This window comes from Crocodylus siamensis, chromosome 5 (assembly GCF_052110815.1).
Source record: "Crocodylus siamensis isolate JL-2025a chromosome 5, ASM5211081v1, whole genome shotgun sequence".
NCBI classification, from domain to species: Eukaryota; Metazoa; Chordata; order Crocodylia; family Crocodylidae; genus Crocodylus; species Crocodylus siamensis.
Genome location: NC_143399.1, coordinates 201624464 through 201648189, shown reverse-complemented (window position 1 = coordinate 201648189; position 23726 = coordinate 201624464). Strand labels below are relative to the sequence as shown.

Genomic DNA, 23726 nt, shown 5'->3' with positions numbered 1-23726 from the left:
GTAGGCCACTGTTTGGACAACCTGAGCTACACCTAGTGGCTCACTAGGCTTAGTGGAGGTAAAGGCACAAGAGTTTCAGTAAAGCACTGGAACAGGTTACCCAGAGGGGTGGTGGCATCTCCATCCTTGGAGGTTTTAAGACCCCGCTTCACAAAGCCTTGGCTGGGATGATGTAGTTGGGGCTGGTCCTGCTTTGAGCAGGGGGCTGGACTAGATGTGACCTCCTGAGCTCCCTTCTCTGATCCTATGATTCACCCAGGTGGAGTCATAGTAAAATGTCTTATATGCTCTGCCATAAAACCCCTCCCCAAGCATGGGCACAGTAGGCAGAGCTGGAGATCCTGTTGAAGATTAGCCTGTGCTCCAAAAAATAAAATAAAATAAAATAAAATAAAATTCAGCAGGGCCACACTGAGACCTTATCAGAGAAACTCAGAGCTAAGTAGAGCTGGAAGGGACCTCCAATGGTCACATCTAGTCCAACCCCCTGCCTGAGACAGGATCATCCCTAATCAAACCATTATCTAACCTATTAGCAAAACTATGGTCAACTCTGACACAATACAACACCTTAACCTGCTACAGGTAAAGCAGGGGGACCACAGCAGCCAACATCCTGCTGCTGTAAAGGTTGCTAATATACACTCTAAAGATCTCAGGAAAGGGGCCGTGTCCCCCACTGCAAATGAAGGCAAACCCCCCCACCGCCCATACCAATCTGACCATGGGGTAAAACTGCTTCTTGACCCCAAATGTGGTGATCTATCTGACCCTGAACAGAGATGTAAGACCCTCTAGCCAAGACCCTCCAGGGTTAAGTCCCAGGAGGAGCACTGGACAGCACAAAATCCCCAGCCTCAGCTGCAGCCAATGCCCAATGCCTCCAAGGAAAGTGAAACAAAACCTTGCCTCATGTAGCAACAGAGGGGGAAAAATCCTTTTTGGTGCCAGGTGGCAATCAGCAAAGCCCAGCAGCATGGGAAATACCCATAGAAGACAACGGGTCACCTGGATCATCCCCTGACCAGTGGCTGTCCGACCTCAACTTGAAGACCCCCAATGACGGAGACGCCATAGCTTCTTATGTGTCTATTCCCCAGCCTCACTGCTCTAACACCGAAGATGTTGTTCCTGATATCCAGTCTAAACCTACTTTGCTGCAACTTCAAGCCACTCCTCTCTGCAGTTATCCTCTATGTCTCTTAGACCCTGCTAACCTGCCAAATCAACCCACTGTCCAGTCAGAGGTGCTCCAGGCAGGGTTTGTGCCCTAGGCAGCTGTTTTTAGGACTCGATGGGTAGAGGTGTGGGGCTCGAGGCTCCTGGCAGCTGCAGGGTCCAGCTGCATGGAGCAAGAGGAAGCATCCCCCTGGCAGAGTTGAGTCTCTTGCCTGCCCCACAGAATCCCATGCTGAGCAACGATGTAAAACCCTTTAACCTGGCGGCAGCTGTAAGGGGACAGTCAATGGGGTTAGCTACTTGGCTGGGAGACACCTTCCCCTGTTCAATGCAGCCACAGCCTAAAGTTACTATAGGCCTTGAACCCCCCTACAGGCGCCCTGCAGTTGGGTGCCCCCCCACCTCCCTTAGTCAACCCCGGGACCTCATGCCCTCCTTGCCCACCCTAGTCATGCTACCGTTTTCAAGCAGTTTGTAGCAGAATCCAAATCTGCCCCAAAACGCTGGAATGAGGCAGGGAGCCACGCACAAGTCTGGAGCAGCAGAGACGGTCGGTGCTGCATGTCCCTAGGAGGTACATTGGGGAGATCGCAAGCTACAGCACGACGCCCCTGGTACTTCATCGCTGGGGCAGGCATTATAGGAGGTCTCACCTGTGTGCGTTTTCATGTGCTCATCGAAATACTGCTTCATGTTGAAGTCCTTCCCGCACCACTGGCACATGAACTGCTTGTGTCCGATGTGGATGCTCATGTGAGAGCGCAGCTGGTACTTGTACTGGAACCGCTCGTTGCAATTCTGAAATGGAGAGGGCGAGGTGAGACGAGGGCAGGGACACGGCTGGGAGCAGGAGCAAGTAGAAAGGAGGGAGTTTCTCTAGCACACACTGGTTCACTTAGTCTCGATGGCAGGTAGCAGCTGCTGTGGGCACATGGGGGGCTGAGATGCCAAGAGCACCAACAACTTGCCCAAGGTCCCAAAAAGAGTCAGTGGCAGGGCTGTGACCCCTCCAAATCAAAGCTATCCTGAACTAATTCAGGGAACCTGACTCAGTCTAAGGCGTCAAGGTTTTACCTGGCTTCATCTAGCTCTTATTCCACTTTCAATATGGCCTTGGTTAGTCAATCCATTATATTGCCAGTAAGTTTGTACTTAAGTAAATAACTATGAACTATAATCCCAGAATGCATTTCACTTGGGCTAAGCTAGTCTTGAGATGACAGCGTATCTCGGACAAATCACGGCTCTACTGATGTTCCAGCTGCAGACCGTGTACCAGAGTGCATTGAGCTCCAGCAAATAAACTGCATGCTGAGTTTGAGATACCGTGGGTAAAGCACAGAGGCAGATCACAGCCAACGTGGGAAACTTCTGCTAGTCCGTCTGGTGAAACCAGGTCCTAAATAAGTGCCTCTGAGCATCTCCTTTGGGGCAGATTTTTGACATGAGGCAAACTCTGTGACGCTGCTCCCCCAGGAGGTAATTTGCCTTCTTTATAGAAGTGTAATTTTTGCCTTCTGTTAATAAACTAATTGCTTGAGCTTGACGATCCGGACTTCTGCATCTGTCCGATACTGAACTCAAGCGTGTTTAATATGTACTGACCACAGGGTGCTATAGAGGTGCTGACCTAGAGACAGCAGAATTGAGACCACATCATAATCCATAAACCCTGTGGATGGTTCTAGTGGGCTACAGCTTCCTAGCATTTTTCTCCAGGACTGAGCAATGTGACATTCAGGATAAAGCAAATGTATCTCTGAATCCTTGCATGGTGCCTGGGGGGCACCAAAGTGTCTCTAGAAACAAGGACACCAAGACCTGCCTTTATGGGACTGAAAGAGGGGTTTATTTATTTGTTTTGCTTTGGGTTTTTTTTTTAAGGAATTTTTTTCATGCTCCAGGTCAAATTAGCCAGATCAGGTCCAAATCCATTTGAATCATTCAAGAACCATATGTGGCCCTGCTACTGGCAAGTATCCTCCACCCCACCCTGCGGCTTCAGATACTTCCAAATCCTTTGAACAGTCATCCTAGGTGCAAGCCCAAGCTCAGAGGCTTGAGGTTTGGGTGCCCCCGAGTTTGGCTTGCCTTCAGCCCTATGTCAGCAGGAGCAAGCTAGGGAGGAGTCTCCCATTTCCATAAAGTCAGCATGCAGCCAAGATCCTCCTGCTGGAAGCCGGCCAGTGGGAGCTAACCATGAAGCTCTCACAGGGAGTCGTCTGCAAGCAGACGAGGGTGCACCCTCCACTACACAGCCCCATTTTAATTGCATTCCCTTGGTCAGGGTATTAGCCCTGCCACCATCGTGGTCGTGGTAGTTCCCCTGCCAGGAAAGAGGTCGAGAAGTGACCGCAGACGACGGAGGAGCAAACAGATCGGGGTGATGACACGGGAGGGGAGAACGCAACATAAAGATAAGCTACCACCTGTATTCTTGTGGTTAAGAGAGCTGCTTACCGACCTACCGCCCATTCCAAAACCTGGGCATTCTGCAGGAATTATTTAAAACAACTGCCATTGTTATCTCAATCCTTCACCTTTGCAGTGTCTGGCCAAAAGAGTTTCAAATGCAAAACTGAACTCTTCTAAGTTATACCAGCATACAGCTGTACTGTGTGGGCCCTCTCATTTCTGGTGCTGTAAAGGCCAGTTATACTGGTGCCGTAACCAGTGGTCCACACTTTCTCTCCTCTGTGCGTGCTCACCAGGCCCCCAAACCAACGGCACGTTACGAGAGCAGAATTCACTCCTCAACTTTTTAATTCCCTCTCTCTCGTCTTCCTCCCCAGTTGCCGCTTTTACCCCTGCCCCTCTAGCTGGGCTGGACAGGGGCAGGCTCAGCCTGGGACAGCAGCAAGGGCAGGCTCGTTCACCCTCCCTGAAACCCAAGAGCAGGCAGGGGCAACTGGAGTGCCGTTTGTCCTTGGGTATAGAGGCAGCGGCAGGTGAGGGGAGATAGGGAGGGAAGGGGACAAGCCTCTGAGCATGGAGGGGAAGGGGCAATTGTTTAAAACAGGCCCCAACTACTGTTCTTGCAATGTGGTCTGCCCACCCTGATGCAAGGAGGATAGAGAGAGGGGTGTGGAAGAAAGCAGGGAGCAGAGGGGGTGAGGTGCAGACACCCCAACAGCACCAGTCGCTGCTCCCACAAAATACTGGATCCGCTTCTATGATCATCTAGGCCAGTGATGTTTAACCGGTGGTCCACAGGCCCCTGGGGGGTCCACGTATAATGTCCAAGGGGGTCATGAAAGATAACCATGATCAATCAAAAGTATGTGAATGCCTACACTGACCGTTCAAAGGGAGCTGCAGCTCCATTCAAAATTTCCAGAGGGGTCTGCAAATGAAGAAGGTTGAAAACCACGGCTTTAGGCAGTCTCTAAAGCCCGTCTTCTCCTTCACGCTTTTAGGAAGAATCTCTTCAACTCCTACAGGGTGTGACCTCACTTCCACCTGACACTGATATCCAAATAGCAAAGCCCCCAAGTTTGCTAGTCAGCGATCTGCAAATTCATCAGGACCTGAGAAGCGCTGTATTACTGAGATAAGGACCCATTAGCTGTACAGTGCCTATAGGATTCACAGACAGAAGGCAAAGCAGTGCAGCAGCTTAAGCTAGAAACAGACAACCTGTTGGATTCAGATGCGAGCATTTTGTCTGGCAGCAAACTTTAGAGATGAACAAGTCCATGGTCCCACATTTAAGTACCTGTGAAGCATCTGAATTAACACTTTGTCCTGAAGCAATCACTAGTTCGAGTTAACTGCCCTTTAAGGATCACACATAAATGTCTGTTTTGAGAGGAGTCAAATCTTGGACTAATTACCTCTGGATTAAGCTGGTCCTCTGCTTTTAGCTTTACAGACTAACTCATGTTATACGTTAAGGAAGTTTACATGTAACAGGCAATGGGATGTTTGACTATATTCTTCTGTACAAGCATGGATCAAATCTTTAGGTAACCATGGTTTTCAGCAGAGACAGAGAGACAGTTAAAAGTGCCAGCATTATCAAGGTGGAAGGTGCTAACCCCTCCACAAAGGAAAGGAGTTGCTATAGATACCTTAAGGTGGCAGGGAAGGTGACAGACAGGAGTCAGTGAAGCTCCATTGAGAATGGATTATGGGTAAACTATGAGTAGGTGGTTTATTTTGGGAAAAAAATAAGAGAGGCTGCCTGGGAGTCAGGGGGGCTAAATTTAATCCATTCCTGGATGAGAAATCTAAAGGGATTCAAATAGAGCAAGAGAGAAGGGTCCTTTGCTGGCGTGAGCTGGATTTGCAAAGCCAACCAGCAAGGGAGAGCTAGAATCTCTCTCTCTAGCCCAGTTGCAAGTATTTTCATCAAATGCTTGTCAGTGTAGGTGCTGTGTGGGCACAGTCATTAATAAATGCAGGAGCGCTGCCAGCTCATCCATGGTTGGTATTTGTTATAGTATTTTAGCACATTTATGCAAGCTACATGTATAGTCGCCACTGGTCTCTAGATGTAATAAAAGGAAATTTTGGCCTGTTTACTGACACCGTCAATCAAACTCCAACCATCCCCCTTTGGGAGGGTCCTCACCAGGGATTAGGGCCAGAGCTCCAGAGGATGAGACAAAAGTTCATGAACTTGAAGGAAGTGGAAGGTTCTAATTCTCTATCACCCGACCATGGGAGGGAAACAAACACCCTGGGATGGATGCTGGTTAGGCCCAAAGTCCTCACGCTATGGGAATACAAATATAATACTCAGATTGTTCCCCCGGATGGGATTTTATCTGAGCACCAATGCCTGGATCAGAACAACAACAGGACAAAATAAAAGCCCACAAGCCAGCCCCATGCATCCAGAGCCACACGCCGGGTCCAGCCCCATGCACCAGGTCTGGGGTCACGCATCAAGTCAGACTGCATGCACCAAGTCCAACCCCATGTGCTGGTTTGATCCAACACGTGAAGCCCAAGGGCTCCCCATGGATCCAAAAAGTTAGTGGCAGGGGAGTGGTAGCAGTGTTCGTTGCTTCAGGGCTTCCAAAACCATAGCGATCAACACTGCCACGGGCAGAAGCAGTGCGAATTACCCTCGGGTTCCCTTATCAACCTGCTTCACCCGCAAAGCTGGAAGGCCGCCTCAGCCGGCGAGACAGTTGTTTGCTCTTCTTGCTTGTTCACGCCTGGGGCGCCTCGTCTCACAGACGCAGTACAGGTAGGGACTAGAGCTGCTCATTCTGCGGCGCAGACGCCTGTCCACTAAGAATGGGGCAGAGATGCACCAAATCGTACTGGACCGTGGCTGTGGGCCATGTAGGGACTCCAGGAACGGCCAGCTCTCTTCAAGGACCCCGAGATTAAGCAGTTATGGAATAAAACACCCCCAGGATACTCATGAGCCCTATTTACAAGTTGGCCTATGCCCTTAAGGCCTCAAAAGAAAAGTTGGTAACAGACAGCTGGGTTACAAACAAGGACCGAGATGCAGGACTCATGTATTTCTTCCACAGTGCAGCCACGTCCTCATGCAAGCCTGGCCAAGTCGGTCAGCATCTGGGACCTCAGCTTCCCTGTCTGTAGAGTGGGTAAATGATCTGTGACCCACCCCAGCTACTCAGGGACCATAGCATGCTCCAGCCAAAAGCTGCTGCTCATTCAAAACCCCTCCAGTACAGGGGAGTGGTGTCTGCTAGGTAGCAACATCTATTAATTATCATTATTTCTCAGGGCTTTGTTTCAGGCTTGGCTTGTATTTGGGTTTGGGGCCCTTGGCCTCAAAGAAAGACTGGTTATAAGAACTGAGGAGGTGGGCAGGAAAGGGTGAAGTGGAGGAAGGCTTGTCATGAGCGGGTACAAGCAAGGGGATCAAGTGCAATCAAGGGGAGGCTCAGGCAGAGATGTGGTCACCCCTGTGAACAACGAAGAGGGGGAAGGGTCTTACCTCACATTTAAAAGGCTTTTCCCCAGAGTGCTGAAGAGAATGGACTTTCAGGGACATGCTGCGTTTGAAGGACTTCCCACACGTCTCGCAAGTGAAAGGCATGTCCTTGGTGTGAGCTGAAAAGGCAGAAGGGCATTAAGGCAGGACGGGCAGGGATCGAGGCAGAGGCCGTGGCCATGTGTCGGGTCTGGGGTGCCGCCAGGAATGAGGCACCACATGCTCACTCGTGCTACATGAAGCCCAAGCCCAAAAAGACGAGATGGCTTACAGGGGTCCCCGCTGCAGCTCTGAAACTCTCTGGGACCTGTGGCTGGGCTTGATTCTCAACACCAGTGCTGGGCTGGCCAGGGGGGCAATACAGCTGTGGTATATACCCTGTAATGGTGGTGGGGCTCATCCCCACCACTGCAAGGCCAGGCTGTCCAGACTTGGCACTGCAGGGGGCTGTGTTTGTACCTGGTCAGGACCCCAATGGCAGTACACAAGTTGCAAAACAACACACGTAAGCACAGTGACGGCTTAGGCTCCAGTGTGCCAGGGCAGCTGAGTACTGACAGCTTGCTAACTGAGTAACCAATTTCTCCTCCTCCCTCACACCTCTCCTTAGGACACCCCTCTGGCACGATGCTCACACAACCCTCCGTGCCGACTAGGTTTGCCATCACAATTATCACACAAATCAGAGCCCTCTTGCTGTTTGTTGCCTTCGGCTCCCCCAGCCGAGTTTTGCTGCCGCCTCTCCCCCTCATCAGGAAGCTCCTTGAGAAGTAGGGACCGTCTTGCTCCTTGCATGTACAGCACCTGGCACACGATGCTCTAGCCCAATTAAAGTCCCCGTGCGCTATTACAATACAAAGAACCTTCCAGCCTGCTGTTTTTCTACATCCTTCGATCATTTCTGCTGGCTTTTGTTTTTCCAAAGAAAGAAATCACCCGTGTCAAAACACAAAGGGCTGCTCTATATTGAGATGGACTCCAGAACAGCGTCATTGCAAAACAGAGACACGAAGGACATTCATATTCTAGCCCACATACAACAGCATGGAAAGTCCTCTTCGTATGCTGCTGGAATCATCCCAAATTGAAACGCTTCTGCTTTGAAGTTAAAAAAATTGACCCTAAATTATTCCAGCCTCCAATTCCCCCTAGAGCAGCAGTAGGCACTGGGGAAAATTGCCCTTAATTGCTAAAAAGACAAAACGAACACCCTTTTAACACATTCTCACCACTGCAGCCGGCAAATGTATATTGCCATGGCAAGTACCAACTACCGGTGGCAGAAAAATGCAGGTGCCCCGCATGGGTGAGGAGGAACGGAGCTACTTTCTGCATGGTGTTAGAGCGAGCGAGCTGAGAAGAGATGGGGCAAGGGAGACAGACTGATCAAAATAAAACGGAGATTTTTTTTAACCAATGCACGCACCGTCTAGAAGTCATCATCGTGTCACCTTGCTGCTCCTCTGTTCTCTTACTGTTTGCATTCATCACCCTGTTTTAGTGCTGCTCAAAAAAGTACCAGAGCTGTCTACAATGCTGCTTCCCTGTACTAGTGAGAAAGAGAAGGTGCTTTAGCTATCCTCTCTCCATAGACCCAGGTCAAAACTGCTCAATAATGAAGAGGGGGTTTTTACTAATTATCTGCTTTGCAACCTCAGCCCGGACTCCAAGGTCCATCTGCGTCTTTCTTTCTCATATGTTAAAACCAACAAATCAAACCTGGCTTCCTCTCCCTTCCCCCCCGTAGTTTCAACCCCTGCTGTCCTTCCTCAGTGACGGAAGAGCAGACCCGGACCCTGGAAACGTCACTGAATTGACACTCCGGTCGAAGCAGCGTGAGAAGGGAAAGATCCTACGGCCTCCGCTCGCAGCTGTTGGCTGTGTTGAGCACTGCACAGAAAACTCAGGTCTTCCTTAGTTGACTAACTCCAGCTAAAGAGCCATAGCTAAGAAAGTTATTTCGGCAGGGTTGCTTTTCAGAGCACGTAAACCCGGCCGCAAGCCATTAGACAGCTGCATCAAAAGCTACATTGGAGACCAAAAAAAAAGTGCTAGCTCGTCACCTGTCTGCAGTAAAGAGTCATCTTTCTTCTGATGCTGAACAAGAAGCTTTATGAGAATAAGGGACACCGCACCGGCCTCCCTACATCAGCCGTAGAAAGGACACTGAAAGTCCTTTCTAGGCATGCCCTTAGGTGGCGTATCTGGTAAGAGTGACGGCCCCACAGCCCCCAGCCCCAGGACAAAATGCCCCCACCACACTCACCGACCATGTGTTTCCGCACATGAGCCATGGTGTAGAATTTCTTCTCGCAGATCTCGCAGGAGAACTTCTTCTCGGCATAGCCGTGGACGATCTTATTGTGTTCGTGGAGCGACCAGAGCTTCTTAAACCCTTTCCCGCAGGTCACACACTGCAAGGCAAGGAATGGGATAAGAAAGGCGAGAACGGTGGAGAAGCGGGGAAAGGGCCTGGGAGCAGGACTTGGGATGAAGGACAAGCAGCACCATGGGATACACTGACACCTCCCCTGGGACAGTATCATGGGAAGCGAGGTGCACACACAATGACCAGGCAAGCATCATACACCTGCGCACAAGACTACAGAAGGCCAGTGCTACCGATGGGGAAGGGCAAAGCACGGAGAAGACAAAGCCCTGCTCCTTTACACCAGCCCCCACAGCTGGCTGGCCCCCACAGGGCTTGCATCGTCATAGGAGGATCTGGAGCAAGGGATGTCCCACACGCTGCCCCCCTCCCACCTCCATGGAAAATGTTGATGCAAACGAGGAAAAGGTCGTGATTTTCCATGTAACATTTTGATTTTTGTTCACTTAACAAGTTAGTGGCCAAATACTTGACTCAGTTAACCCCATTTGCCATCGTGAACCCTCCAGTTTTGCACCAGCCTGGCTTCGGAGCAGGCAACACGGGCTGCTTGCACACTACGGTTCAGCTTCGACAGACCCGCTTGCAACCCTGGCACGGTTGCGGTGAACAAGACCAAGGGTGGGGGTACAGAGAGAAGTGGATGAGTGGTGGCCGGGCTGTGACGATCCTGTCTTTCTACACCCTAGAAAAAGGGCACTGTCTCTTTTACTCAGACTTAGAAGCAGCTGGTTATAATAACCCATACAGCAACCCATGTAGCCGGGGACCTGGTATCCCACAGCCTAGCAAGCCTGTGATGGCCTCTAAGGGGACAGACAGATGGACACGTCTCAGTACAGTGTAATTTAGGCTGTTTCTGTACACCAATGTGAACCCAGTTCTTTCATGGGAAAGGCCTCTGCCAGATTTGGCAAAATCACCTCTGATTAGGGGGTTTGCAACGTCTGCCAGCTGCTTTTTTCTTTTTCTATGCCAAGTGTGTCATCTGTTCATGCCTGGAAACCAGCTGTGCCGGGAAGCGTCTTCCAGCCATCGGTCATGTAGGGCCAAATCAACCCAAAACTCACTGGCCTCTATCTGCAGGGGAACACCCAAACCCTCTTGTCCAGGGCTGACTGGAGCTTCACTGCCGTCATCCTTGCTTTGAGCTCACGAGGACTGAGCAAATCCCAGAGAGAAGCAAATCTGGCTGGATCCTGCAGCTTCTGGATAACGCCATCTTCCCTCTCGGCGCACATTACAGGACTTCAGGAATACATCAGCTCTCACCCTGGCTCAAGACCTACCATCACAGCAGCAGCATCCCAAAGATGGGCACCAAGGCATTGGTGTCAGACCCAATACAGGAGCAGAATCACACGGGGAAGGGAATCACCAAGACCGTCTGCATTCCCCAGTCCTACGGCGCTTCCCATCGTACAGTTGCGACCCCCGACCGAGGCTCTTAAACTAACGCAAAGTGACCAAAAGTGATCCTGGACGTGCTCAGATGAACAAGTACTTCAAAATAACGATGCTTAGCAGATGACCGACTGTAACTTTCATCTGTCTGCTCTACACCAAGGTCAAACACTGGTTGCTTTAAACCTGTTCCACTCAAGTTTAAAGTTACAGAAGATTATCTCTGCTATATTGGTTTAGGAGCAGGGACCCAGCACGATTACAATAGTTCAGCTGACGCGTGACCCCAAATGATACATCTCCTCCTTCCTCCCTTCTGAAAAGGTTCGCGGTCTTATGACTGTCCACTGCCAATGCGGTGTAACTGCTTAGTGTCTGCCTAGGCTCGTCTCTGCGTTGCAAGCGAGCAGAGAGCGATTACCTCTATAATCTTACCATACGGCAGCCGGCAGGTTCCCGCCCTGCCCAGAGGCAAGCACAGCAGTCAGGATTTCACTAGCTGAGGGACTCATCGAGAACCAGGGTGTCAAAAGTGGAGGACAGGCACCAACAGTGATGTCCACTCCTGGCAAAAATGTGGATTTGGGGGTATACAGGCACTCAAACTTCCCAGACTGCATTCCTGCAATGGGCCTTATTAGTGACACGCAGGACTTACGACTCCGCTGGAAAAGTAGGACAGCCCCCAAAATTGAAACCTGCTATAATGAAATGGCAGAGCTAACATCACGCTTTGCAGGCATAACAGTTTTGAACCATTTCATGCGATTTCGAAAGATTTTCTAGACTATTTCAACAACAAAACTAGACTCTAGTTTTAGGAGGTTACTGCTCTTTACATGCTTCTCCTGTCCTCTGCTATCCCTCCCTCTCTATCTTTCCTTTCCCACTACTTATTATAGACACGTGCCTCTCAGATGGATGAGTTAACATCATTGATATGCATGTGCTGCTGCATTGCAATTAAAATCAATACCATTTTTTTTTTTGACAAAGCAATGTTCCCTCTTGCTCTGACTCAGATGCTCTTGCTGAGAGCAGTGACCATGAAGGGAAATGACAGCTCAAAGGAGCCACCCCATGACAGAGCACAAGAGCGAGCAAAGAGAGGAGTTCACAGAATTTCCTAATAACCTGACACCGCTGGCACCTTTCAGTCCTGCAGGCTGCGGCTTGCACGAGGATGCTCTGCCCCCTCACCAAATCACACCGGGATGCAGAAGCACGTCTCTGAAACATCATAACCTGAAAGAAATACGCTTCTACATCCTGCTTGCCACCAGACAACTTTGAGGTCAACAAGACTTTGTCAGCCTTTCTCTGCGCCTAACCTGGAACTAAATGAGCTATTCCAACTAGGAGATTATACCACACCTTCAGCTCTCCTGTGCAAGGTGAATCCTCATTTCTACCTAGGAGGACTTTTACGATCTCTGCTCCCTCCTATGCCTGATGAAGGGTGAGCGTACCTGAAAGCTTGCAAATGAAAAAAATTATTTGTTTGCAAAGATCTAGTTGGGCTAATAAAAGACATCACCTCTTCCACGAGTTTTGATTCCTGTTACCAGGAAGGCATTAAAGTCGGGAGAGCTCCGCCACAAAGAGCAAGACACCGGCCAGCTGTCTTTGCCCTGCTTTGCCAGCAGCAGAGATTCACTGCGACACGAGGACACCACCTCCCGTCACATCCTGCAGGCAGTGTCATCCATCAGTGGCCACCCCAGTTCCCTTGCATCTCATCAGCATGCCTAAAATTTGTATCCGTCTTATTCAGTGACAAAATTAAGCACAGATTCAAGATTCATGGAAGCTAGCACAGATCAAGAGGGACCAAACCAGGAAAGCCAAGGCTGCAACTGAACTCCAACTAGCTTCAGGCATCAAGGACAACAAAATGTCCTTTTTCAGATATGTGGGGAGCCAGAGGAAAAGCAAGGGCAATGTTGGACCCCTGCTAAACCAGACGGGGCAACTGACAACTGACGCCCAGGAAAAAGCCAACCTATTAAATAGGTACTTTGCGTCAGTCTTTCATCAGTCACATGGGATGCCCATGCCTGCTATGGGACAGGGAAATCTGGGTGAGGGGGATCCCCTACCCTCCATCAATGCTGACCTCGTGAAGGAACACCTTGAGAAGCTGGATACCTTCAAGTCAGCCGGCCCTGACAACCTGCACCCCAGGGTACTCAAGGAGCTGGCGAGCGTCATAGCCCAGCCCCTGGCACGAGTCTTCAAGAGCTCCTGGCGCTCTGGTGTAGTGCCTGAAGACTGGAAGAAGGCCAACGTGGTGCCGCCCTTCAAGAAAGGGAGGAGAGTGGATCCGGCTAACTACAGGCCCATTAGCCTGACTTCTATCCTGGGGAAGATCTTAGAAAAGTTTATTAAGGAGGCCATCCTTGAGGGACTGGCCCAGGCTAACATCCTAAGGGACAGCCAGCACGGGTTTGTTGCGGGTAGGTCTTGTTTGACCAATCTCATTTCCTTCTACGACCAGGTGACCTATCACCTGGACAAGGGAGAAGAGATTGATGTCATATATCTCGACTTCAAAAAAGCTTTTGATCTGGTATCCCATGATAACCTCTTGGCCAAACTGCCCAGTTGTGGCCTTGGCTCCACCACGATCCGCTGGCTGGGAAACTGGCTCCGTGGTCGGACCCAGAGGGTTGTGATTGATGGCAGTCACTCATTGTGGTGCCCTGTGACCAGTGGGGTCCCTCAAGGCTCTGTCCTGGGACCCATCCTGTTCAACATCTTCATTAACGATGTGGACATTGGAGTCAGGAGTGGACTGGCCAAGTTCACTGATGACACCAAACTTTGGGGCAAAGCATCCACGCCAGAAGATAGGCGGGTGATCCAGGCTGACCTGGACAAGCTCAGCAAATGGGCAGATGAGAACCTCATGGTGTTTAACACTGAAAAATGCAAGGGTCTCCACCTTGGGAGGAAAAACCTGCAGCACCCTTATAGGCTTGGCAGTGCTACGTTGGATAGCACTACAGAAGAAAGAGACTTGGGGGTCATCATTGACCACAAGATGAACATGAGCCTGCAATGCGATGCTGCGGCTAGTAAAGCGACCAAAATGCTGGCGTGCATCCATAGATGCTTCTCAAGCAAATCCAAGGATGTCCTTCTCCCCTTGTACTCGGCCTTGGTGAGGCCGCAGCTGGAGTCCTGCATCCAGTTTTGGGCTCCACAATTCAAAAAGGATGTGGAGAAGCTTGAGAGAGTCCAGAGGAGAGCCACGCGCATGATCAGAGGTCAGGAAAACAGATCTTACGATGACAGGCTGAGAGCCACGGGACTCTTTAGCCTGGAAAAGCGCAGGCTCAGGGGTGATCTGATGGCCACCTATAAGTTTATCAGGGGTGACCACCAGGATCTGGGGAAATGTTTGTTCACCAGAGCGCCCCGAGGGATGATGAGGTCGAACGGTCACAAACTCCTGCAAGACCGTTTCAGGCTGGACATAAGGAAGAATTTCTTTACTGTCCGAGCCCCCGAGGTCTGGAACAGTCTGCCAGCAGAGGTGGTTCAAGCACCTACATTGAACACCTTCAAGAGTAAATTGGATGCTTCTCTTGCTGGGATCCTATGACCCCAGCTGACTTCCTGCCCTTGGGCAGGGGGCTGGACTCAATGATCTCCCGAGGTCCCTTCCAGCCCTGATGTCTATGAAATCTAAGAGAGGTCAGGGCTGCTGTGATGAACATCGCCTCTGCTTCTTAGTTGATCAGATCCCTCCACTTCCCACTTCCCCATTCAAGGCTTGGATGGGCCAGAAGATGAATGGGATCCGATTTAGCCAGTACACGCAGGGGAAGACCTCCAAGGCTAGCTGCGGATGCTGAAGGGAGCAACGTCTTACTAGAGGAGGGTGAACAATGGAGAACAGCAACTCTGAAGCATCACATTTTGTTTCCACCAAAGGAGCTCAAATTTTGGGGTGTTTTTTTTTTTAACCTCTTAAAATGAAATCAAAGGGAAATTTAGAGCAAAAAAAAAAAAAAGGAAGTTTCTTACAAAAAAAAAAAAGCTGTTTGGATTAAAAACTTGTCTGTTTTTTTCAAATTTTGTTTTGTGGTTTTTCCAGAAAATGTTCGTATTGGAGGGAAAACAGCACAAAGACAGAGATGTGGGGGTTGCCAGAACTGCATTTTCCTCTGAAAAAAAGAAACCTGGGGGGAAGTTTTCTTCTTCTCAGCTCTACACATTACAGCCTAAGCCAAAGCCTCGACATCGGGATGCTGTGCTGGTCCGAAGGGAACGCGGGCAGTGCAGATCATCCCCTGGCACTTGCTGTAACGATGGGCTGGTTAAATCAAGGAGCCCAAGTACCGCTCAGCAATGCCGATCTTGTTCTACCAAGTCCGGGTCTTGCTTGAGCAGTCGGTGGAGAACTGCGCCCCGTTTTCCACCCGAGCCACTGAGACCATTGCTATGGTCACTGCTATAACTCCGGGGTCAATTTGGGTTTGGCATCCGACACACGCACTGCTTCAGCTCCCTTTCCCGATACCCTCCCCAAGCTTGTAGCCCACAGTAGTGGTCTTATACTACATGCTGACACCAAACTCACCTGCCTGACCACTGAGGTTTTGGTTCCCTTCCTGAATACAAACCCTCCTTCGAGAGCTCCCTGACCGTCACAGGCTGGCCAGTGCAGATCTTGGCCCTTCCCCAATCTGCAGCTCCCAGCTCTCACCAGTCTCTTCTCCTCCTGGCACCTCCCACAGAAGTAACGTGGCGGAGGGACCCACGGTGTACATGTCCTCGTGGATAATCTGTGGCACGTCACCGGTATCAACGTTCAGCCACAATAGCGCAGTGAGGCAGAGTGGCACCATCCACATTATATAGCCGAGAAAACAACACAGAGAAATTAAGCTTAAAATTGTGCAAAAAACACTGATGACTTTTGGGTGTCCGATTCGAGACGCATGGAGCCTAATTCTTCTGTGTCCTTAGCATCACGTACCAGCACATGCATTCAAAAACACAGCTCTCGGCTTGCAAGACCCTTGGGCAAGTCATGCCTCAGGTGTCTGAAGAGGGACGCCTGCAACGTGAGGCTGCGCAGTGGTCACCTGGAAAAATGCAGCCGTCAGCAACTTGTCCAGCAACACGCAGAAACCCTGGGGCAGAAGGAAGGACAGAAACCTGGCAACTTCCAGCTGCTTTAATCGTGAGACGATCCTTTCCTCTTCCTGCAAGCCCCTACCTCGTTCACGTCGTACCTCCTGACTTCCGGCTTTCTTAGAGACAAGAGCATCCTCAGCCACTCAATTCTAATTCACTCCCTGAGCACCAGCCAAACTCCTCCTGCTATTCAAGAAAACATGTTTCATTAAAAAAAATGAATAAAGGATAAATTTTTGCCAACCAGCTCCTCTCTTGGTCTTACTTCTTGCAAGATACCTGCACTTGCCACGAGATGGCAGAACCACAACATGCAGGGACCAAAGAGCCCAACACCTCCAAACCCAACGCCTGCCCTTCAGACACATGGCAATAGCAAACCGCTATTATTATTCCCAAAGGTCCAAGGACAGCACCACTGTAAAACACAGGAAAAGACACTGGATCATATACTCAAACTTACTCATCCTATGAAAAAATAAATGATCATAAACTTTATACAGATTCTTCCTAAATCTCATCAATGCAGATTACAAACTGCAAAAAACAAAAAAAACAAAAAAACCCTGACATCTGTTTGATTAGACAATAAAATAATGCCAAACAAAAATCTTGGATGGGCACAGCGTTTCATATTTAATCATAACTTCAATTTAACTCTACCCAATCAAGGTAGTTGCTTGAAAAAAACTCTCAAAAAAAAGTCACTGACATTTAGGTCGAGGTCAAGCATTTGAGACTTAGGCTGTGTCAGAAGCAAGGTTGCCCACACAACCTTAATTCAGTGTTTTTATGCATGTGGATTATAGCACGGGCTTTAATTACAGGATCGCATACTATTAAAAATAAAACAAAAAATCCGCACAGGCCTCTCCCTCCTCTGATGCACAAGAAAATCTTGCCTGGTGACAAATTAGGCCCATGCACATGAAACTTTAATTCTTGTTTTTCTTAACCTTTAAAAGAGCTTGATTTCAAGCTAGTTTGTCCCTTTAATTTAATTTTTTCGGTGTAATTAGATCTCCAGAAGAAGAGAGGTTTAATCTGTCCGTTAAGTGAACAGATCTGAATATTCAAATTCATGCTGAGTACCATCGTATGCCACGAGTGGTCCCATTGGGTCTCATCCCCAGCCGATATAAACTGATGCGACTCCAGTGGAGACATATAACCATTTAGAGCAGCAGACGCAGCTCAGTAACATCACACGTTCGGAATAGGAAACAGAGGAACTGCATCCGAAGACGGGCCCAAATTGTGGGCTACAACAGTGGAAGATCTTCACCAAGAACAGCCCCTCGTTTTTTAAATCCCAAATGACCCATGCTCAAACCTGCATCCTTCATTCATCACTTGCAGAGCCACCGACATAACACTGCTTATCACCAATATCCTATTTATGCTTCTGGCGAGCCAGTCTCATCTGAAGTTCCCTGCGCTCCTGTACTTCCTGCATCTTTCGCGCCAACTCCCTCATTAGCCTTCGTCGCAGGAGGCCAAGAGCACCAATTATAAATGGCTTCGCCACCCTTAGCTCCTGCAGCTATAATTTTAGGAATACGCCACAAAAGATCAGAGCTGGATTAATTAAAAAAAAAAAAAAAAAATGCTGCAGCACCGGAAGGATAATTTGAGGCCATCTAGAAAATTGTTATTATTTTATTGGCAATGACAGCATCATACAAATCAGTCCAGTGAAGATTAGAAGATTAGCTGGAGGATTTTAAAAGAACGTGCCGTTTTATGGCTTAGCCAATGAGACTGCAGCATACTCAACGAACGAATCTCTTCCTGGCTCCCGATTGGTTCAGGTCACCTTGGAATGTCAGAAAGCGGCAGCCGGCCAATAAATGACTCTGATTCTGATTCAGCCAATGAAAGACTCGTCTTTAGTAGGAAAGTTGCATTGGTTTAACTGAATTCATTTTACGATTCAAATCAGGTCTCATTAAACTAGCACAAACCCCTGAAGATGAGCAGACTCTAAACCGATGGAAGCGAGGATTAATTTAATTTGGATTAAGCTTAATTTGGAAGTTTGCTGACAAAATTAAATGAGGGAGAGCCAAGATCAAAACTATCTCGGCTCGCATCAGCAAATCCCCAACTTAAGCTAAACCGATTTAAGTGAGCCCTAAACCTGTTAAATGAGGAGCAATGGTCTCAAGTTGCAGCAAGAGAAATTTAGGTTAGAGATTAGGAAGAACTCTCTCACCAGGAGGGTAGTAAAACACTGGTGCAGGTTACCCAGAGACGTGGTAGACTCTCCATCCTTGGAGGTGTTTAAGGCCCAGCTACACAAAGCCCTGGCTGGGATGATGTAGCTGGGGCTGGTCCTGCTTTGAGTAGGGGGATGGACTAGATGTGACCTCCAGAGGTCCCTTCAACCTGCATTTTCTGTGATTTTTCTATGATTCTAACCCATCTGACACAAATCTGTATGAGGAGTTTGCACTGCTTTAGGCAGATCAGTTGTTAACATTGATTCAGTTCAAATGGTGCAACTTTCCTACCATACTCGAGATCTAGGACTACCTCGAACTGGAAACACTCGACAAGCGCATACCTACAGCGGCATCGTGGATTTTCCAAACTGTGTGCGTTTGGGTAAAACTGAGGATGAACCCGGTTATGAGCTGGGTCGACAGACTGGAAGAAGTTAGCCTGGATTTTTCTGTCCTCCATTTAATAACTGAACTCCCTGGTCAGCTTTGCTCACCGTTACGATGCTGCCACCCAAGCCCCTTGCTATGCAGACTTGGCCACGGTGTGCAGGATCGGGGACGGGGAGGGCACATGCCTTGTGCTCTCAGGAGAGCAGCGCCCTGAAGCAAGAAACCCAGGTCCCTTGACTCCTGCCGGCTCCACTTCCATTTTGAACAGCAGCCCGTGGACGGACACGGCGACCGCCGGGCTGCACTTGCGCCTCCCCCAGCAGCTGGCACTGCAGCTTCACCGTGGCACAGGAAACGTCAGACCAGCGCCCCTGAGCTGTCTAATGGCACAGCCATGGGCCTGCAGAGCCACCGCTGGACCGGACTTTAAACTAGCCCATCTGTTAGGCATCGCACAGCCTTACGTTGATCCCCCAGCTCCCTCTGCAATGCCCTCTCTGTGCCCACCTGGCTTCAGGTGCCGTGACAATGCTCTCCACCCGAGGGCCAGTCTTTTCCTCTCCACTACAAACCTCTTTTCAGCGATGCTTCGAGGCATGGAGCTCCCAAGATGCCCCTCTTCCAACCCCCTGATTCAGGTTTTTTTCCAGCCGCTCCCACTGGCGAGTCCAGAATTGCAGGGACAACCCCTCGCGCTGGCCTTCAGTCTGGGATGCCTGGACAGCACCCAGCTCAGCCTGCTCTTGGTGCAGACACATGGCTCTGCAAGTGGTAGGTTTCCAAGCCCTGCCGTAGACAAGGGACTCTGGGGGCACTCAGTGGCACTTGCAGAGAGAAGCAGCATTGGCGTCTAGCATCTGCCCGTGCCCCCACTGGGACCTCAAAAGGCTGCTGACCACTGCCCCAGAGCAGTAGCTCTGCACACTGCAGTAACCTTACCAGGCGTGCATCACAACACCATTTCTCTCTTGCTTAAAAGCGAGGAGGATGCAGATGAACAGCCTGAAGTTGCAGCAAGATTTAGATTCGGTATCAAGAACAATTTCTGCCCCGTTCGAGCAGAGAGGCAGTGGAACAGACACCCAGGGAATGGTGCACTCTCCACGACTGGAGGTGTTTGAGAAGAGGCTGGACAGCCACTGGGCAGGGATGATCTAGGAGGAGCTGCATCTGTTTGTTTTTCTGTGAGTATTTCCCGCGGATCTGGGCTTTGCTGCTCATGACATGGATCCAGGAGGGAAGTCTTCCCCCTTCTGCTGCGACGTGTGTCAAGGGGTTTAAGCCATCCCTCGGAGGCATTAGGTGTTGGCTACAGCCAAGGCTGGGGATCATGACCGAAGCATGCTAGTGCTCCTACTGGGACTTAAAAAATCAGAGGTTGCTGGGTAGAGAGCCTTGCCCTTCTGCTCAGGGCCAGGCCCATCGCTACATTTGGGGTCAGGAAGGAATTTTTCTCTATGGCCAGAGTGGTACAGACAGCGGGGAGTTTTGCCTTCCTCTGTAGGGCGGGGCATGGCGCTCTACTAAGGATCTCTCGCCTGTATTTTAACGACCCGCACAGTGGCAGGACATTAGCCACCGCGGTCCCCTGGCTTGACCTGTGACCGATTACACTGTTATGTCGTGCGGTCGTGTCAGGGTCGACAGCGTGGTTTTGCTACGAGGTTAGACAATGCACTTGTAGGGGGTGGTTTAGACAGGGACGGTCCTGCTTCAGGCAGGGGGTTGGGCTAGATGACGTCTGCGGATCCCTTCCAGCTCTGCGCTGTTTCTTGTTGTTGCCTCAAGGCATCAGACAGCCTCATTATCTCTCCCCTCTGCATTCAGAGGATCAAGATGCTTCGGGGTGCGGGAAGGTGAAGCAAGAGCTGCTTCCCCTTGAGCACCAGGGAGCTGCTCACGGACCCTGCTCCCCTAAGCAGCCACCACTGCAAGGTACCTGTAGCACCCCGCCTAGCTCTGACGGACCAGCCCCACATCCAAGGTCTGCATAACTCAGCATCCCACACAGCGCTCTCCCAGGCCCCCAAGTACCCCCAGCCTCACATCTGGCTCTGCACGGAGAGCCCCAACCCCACTAACAGCGTCACCCAGGCCCACAAGAAGCCCCCAGGCCCGAGTCCCATGGGCAGGATACCGGGCGGCCCAGTGCGCCCCGTTGCCGTCGGCAATGCCCAGCTCACCTGGATGTTTTTCTCGCAGTCCGTCTGGTGGTGCAGCAGCAGCTCGCTCTCCAGCAGGAAGCGTTTGCCACACTTGTCGCAAATCTGCATCCGGCTGTGGGTCACGTTCATGTGCTTCTCCAGGTACCAGCGGTTGTTGAAGACCCGCGGGCATTTCTTGCAGGGGTAGTGCTGCTTCTCTTCCAGCTTGACCTTCTGGCCCAGCCCGTCCTGCTCCTTTTTCCTCTTCCTCCCACGCTGGCCCTCCTCCTCTTCCTCCTCTTCGTCTTCCACCTTGGTCACCTCTTGGGAGGAGGCAGACACGGCCGGTTTGGTGGCTTTGGATGCCCTGCTCCCCCGGCGGGGCGGCACAGTCTTTTCCCTTTTTACTTCGGGCGCCTCCTCTTCGTCGTCCTCTTCCTCCTCTTCTTCTGTGGTTTCCTCCAAGTCTTCCTCCTCGCTATGCTCTTCCTCCTCCTCCTCCCCCACTTCGGCATCCTCCTCCTCTTCCTCTTCCTCCTCCCCTTCCTCATTCTCCTCCTCCCCATCCTCCTCGGTGTCATGCCCATCCCCATCAGGCCGGCTGATCACTGCAGCGGCTTCACTGGGGCTCGGCTTCCCTTCCAGCCCCTTGGAGACGTTGAGAGTCTGGTTGTTGAGGTTCACCTCCACAATGATCTGCTCCCGGTTGTAGCCCTGGCTGTCTGGGTCCTCCTCAGAGTCCTCCCCCTCCATCTTGCAAATGGCAGCTGGGCCTCCATCGTTCTCCTCCTTGTAGTACTGTTTGGGGGGCATGGCGGGGAGGTGCTGGTTGCTGCCGCTGCCAGCCCGGTCCTCTACGCGCACGGAGTAGGGATCGTTGCCTTCCCGGGCATAGATCTTGGGGTGCGGGGAATCCACCTCTTGCTTGATCTCGCAGTAGTACTGAGGGGGGACAGTGCTGCTGCAGCTGTCGGGGGGCAGGGCCATGTCGCTGGCCATGGCCAAGCTGAGGGACCTGGTGTTGATGAGATCCTGGCAAGAGGAAGCGATGTTATTCATCTGCAGCACGGCGGCGGCATTCAGGACGTCCTGCACATTGCAGGAGTTCACCAGGAGCTTGGAGGTGTAGATGAAGTTGAGGATCTGCTGGAAGCCCTGGGAGGTGAGGGCCTCCAGCGAGAGCTCGACCCGCTGCAGCTGCTTGTTCTGGGTGAAGAGGGAGTGGAAGAACTGGCTGTAGGCGGCAAGGACCCCTTTGTGGGCAGGGAAGATGCTCTTCTGCTGCACCAGGACGATGTCCACGTCGCACAGGTCTGGCTGAAACAGGCGCTGCTCGTTCAGTCTGTCCATCAAACAGGTAAAGTGGAGTGCTACATCCTCCACCAAGGAGTATTCAGTGGAAGGGTAGTCAGTCGTCTTTTCAACTATCAGCTGTGGGGAGAGAGAGGAGACGAGAATTCAGAACCAAAAGCCTCCGTCTCGTCTGGCGCAGCGCCCCACCCAGACACCAAGGGAGGCTGTCTGACCTAGTAGTCACAGCACTTGATCTAGTGGCAGGACCCACAGTGGCTGGTGACCTTCCTCGGCTCGGGTCCTGGAGCCAGCCACTTCCTTCTCACAACCGGGCAGAGGAGACAATATTTGCCTACTTCCATGCAGGGATCTCAAACCAAGTTCCCATGCCTAAATTTTATCACCGTTTCCCTTTTATTCCCCCCCGCCGGTGGTCTTTGACCTGAAACAACAGGATGACCCTGGACTCAGCTGGGTCATTTCTATGGGGTGGACCTGAAGCCCTTGGACCTAAAAGCACCAGCTCTTGCTCAATGTCGAAGACTAGGTACCACGAGGTGAAAAGCCCCGGCTGACTCCCAGCTCCTTACACAATTCAGCTGCTGACAAGAAGTCAAGGAGGCGAATCTCAGCTATACCTGCAGCTCCCAATCTTTCCATAGAAGCCTGACTTTTACACCTGAATTTCCCCAGGTCTCACACCCTCCATTTGCCAATGCTGTGACCTCCCCCCAACAAGCTTGGGGCAAGATGGGAACCACCGTTCTACACCATCACCAACCTACACCATTCACCTCGAGAGGAGTTCAGGAGTGGGCCTACCTATATAGATGCTCACTACAAGCGACACGCACGGTGTTGGTGCATCAGGTTAGCCGGGTTGAAACCACCAACCCTCCATCTCCATGGACATTGAGCAATGCAAATACAGGGGAAAGCTTCCAGCTGCTATGCCGCGTGGCTGGATTTGATCAGAGCGGGAAAGGCTCGAATGATCACTCAAAACTGATGTGCAAAGTACCGAAAGAATAAATCCAGAATGAGACCGGAAAGGGACAGGGAGCCATCACATGCAGTGCAAGACCGATCCAGCAGCCTTCAAGCCTTCTCCTTTGTTTGTGCAAACTAAATAGCAAGATCTGTGTTTTAGGGTCTGGTTATATACCCCGCGTACAGGCGCGCGCACACTCCAGAATACAAAAACCCTCCCTAAGATCACATGGGTACCCGCTCCAGAAATCAGTGTTTAAGTAAAGACTTCATTGGCAAAAAAAATGCCAGCAAGGAAAGCTATTCTTTCCAGCTTTACTATCCAGGTAGCACAGAGGAAAGGTAGATATCTCCTTACTGTTTCAGCAAGTTCTTTATGTGCGTTTTGGTGACCACCCACATGCCAGTCAGGCAGACTGTCACTGCACGATGCAAATAGGCAACCTGTCGGTGCACTCCTTTTCTGCTACCATTTACCGATCTGACTGAATTACACCAGAAAGCCAGAATCCCATTTTAATGCTAGGATCTCATGTCAGTGGTGGGGAAAACTCAGGTGCAGACAACTACGCGACTTGTACACGGTCATGCAAGGAGGTCAAAGCAAAGCCGCAAAGATCTCACACACGTCCCTGCTTTCAGGC

The 23726-nt window shown here is 50.7% G+C and overlaps 1 protein-coding gene across 3 annotated transcripts in view; it reads right to left on the bottom strand.

Moving 5' to 3' along the window:
* The window catches only part of ZBTB47 (zinc finger and BTB domain containing 47), a 77158-nt gene that overhangs the window by 6699 nt on the left and 46733 nt on the right, over nucleotides 1–23726 (bottom strand). For 2 of the 3 annotated variants that reach the window (XM_090047873.1, XM_090047872.1), the window contains exons 2-5: nucleotides 20839–22230; nucleotides 9366–9513; nucleotides 7103–7218; nucleotides 1833–1977 (exon numbers count right to left, since the gene is read on the bottom strand). In XM_090047873.1, the coding sequence (XP_089903999.1) occupies nucleotides 1833–1977; nucleotides 7103–7218; nucleotides 9366–9513; nucleotides 20839–22230 (1801 nt within the window). Of the gene's footprint in view, nucleotides 1–1832; nucleotides 1978–7102; nucleotides 7219–9365; nucleotides 9514–20838; nucleotides 22231–22325; nucleotides 22430–23726 lie in introns of those variants that run through there. The other variant, XM_090047875.1, reaches the window with a different exon arrangement.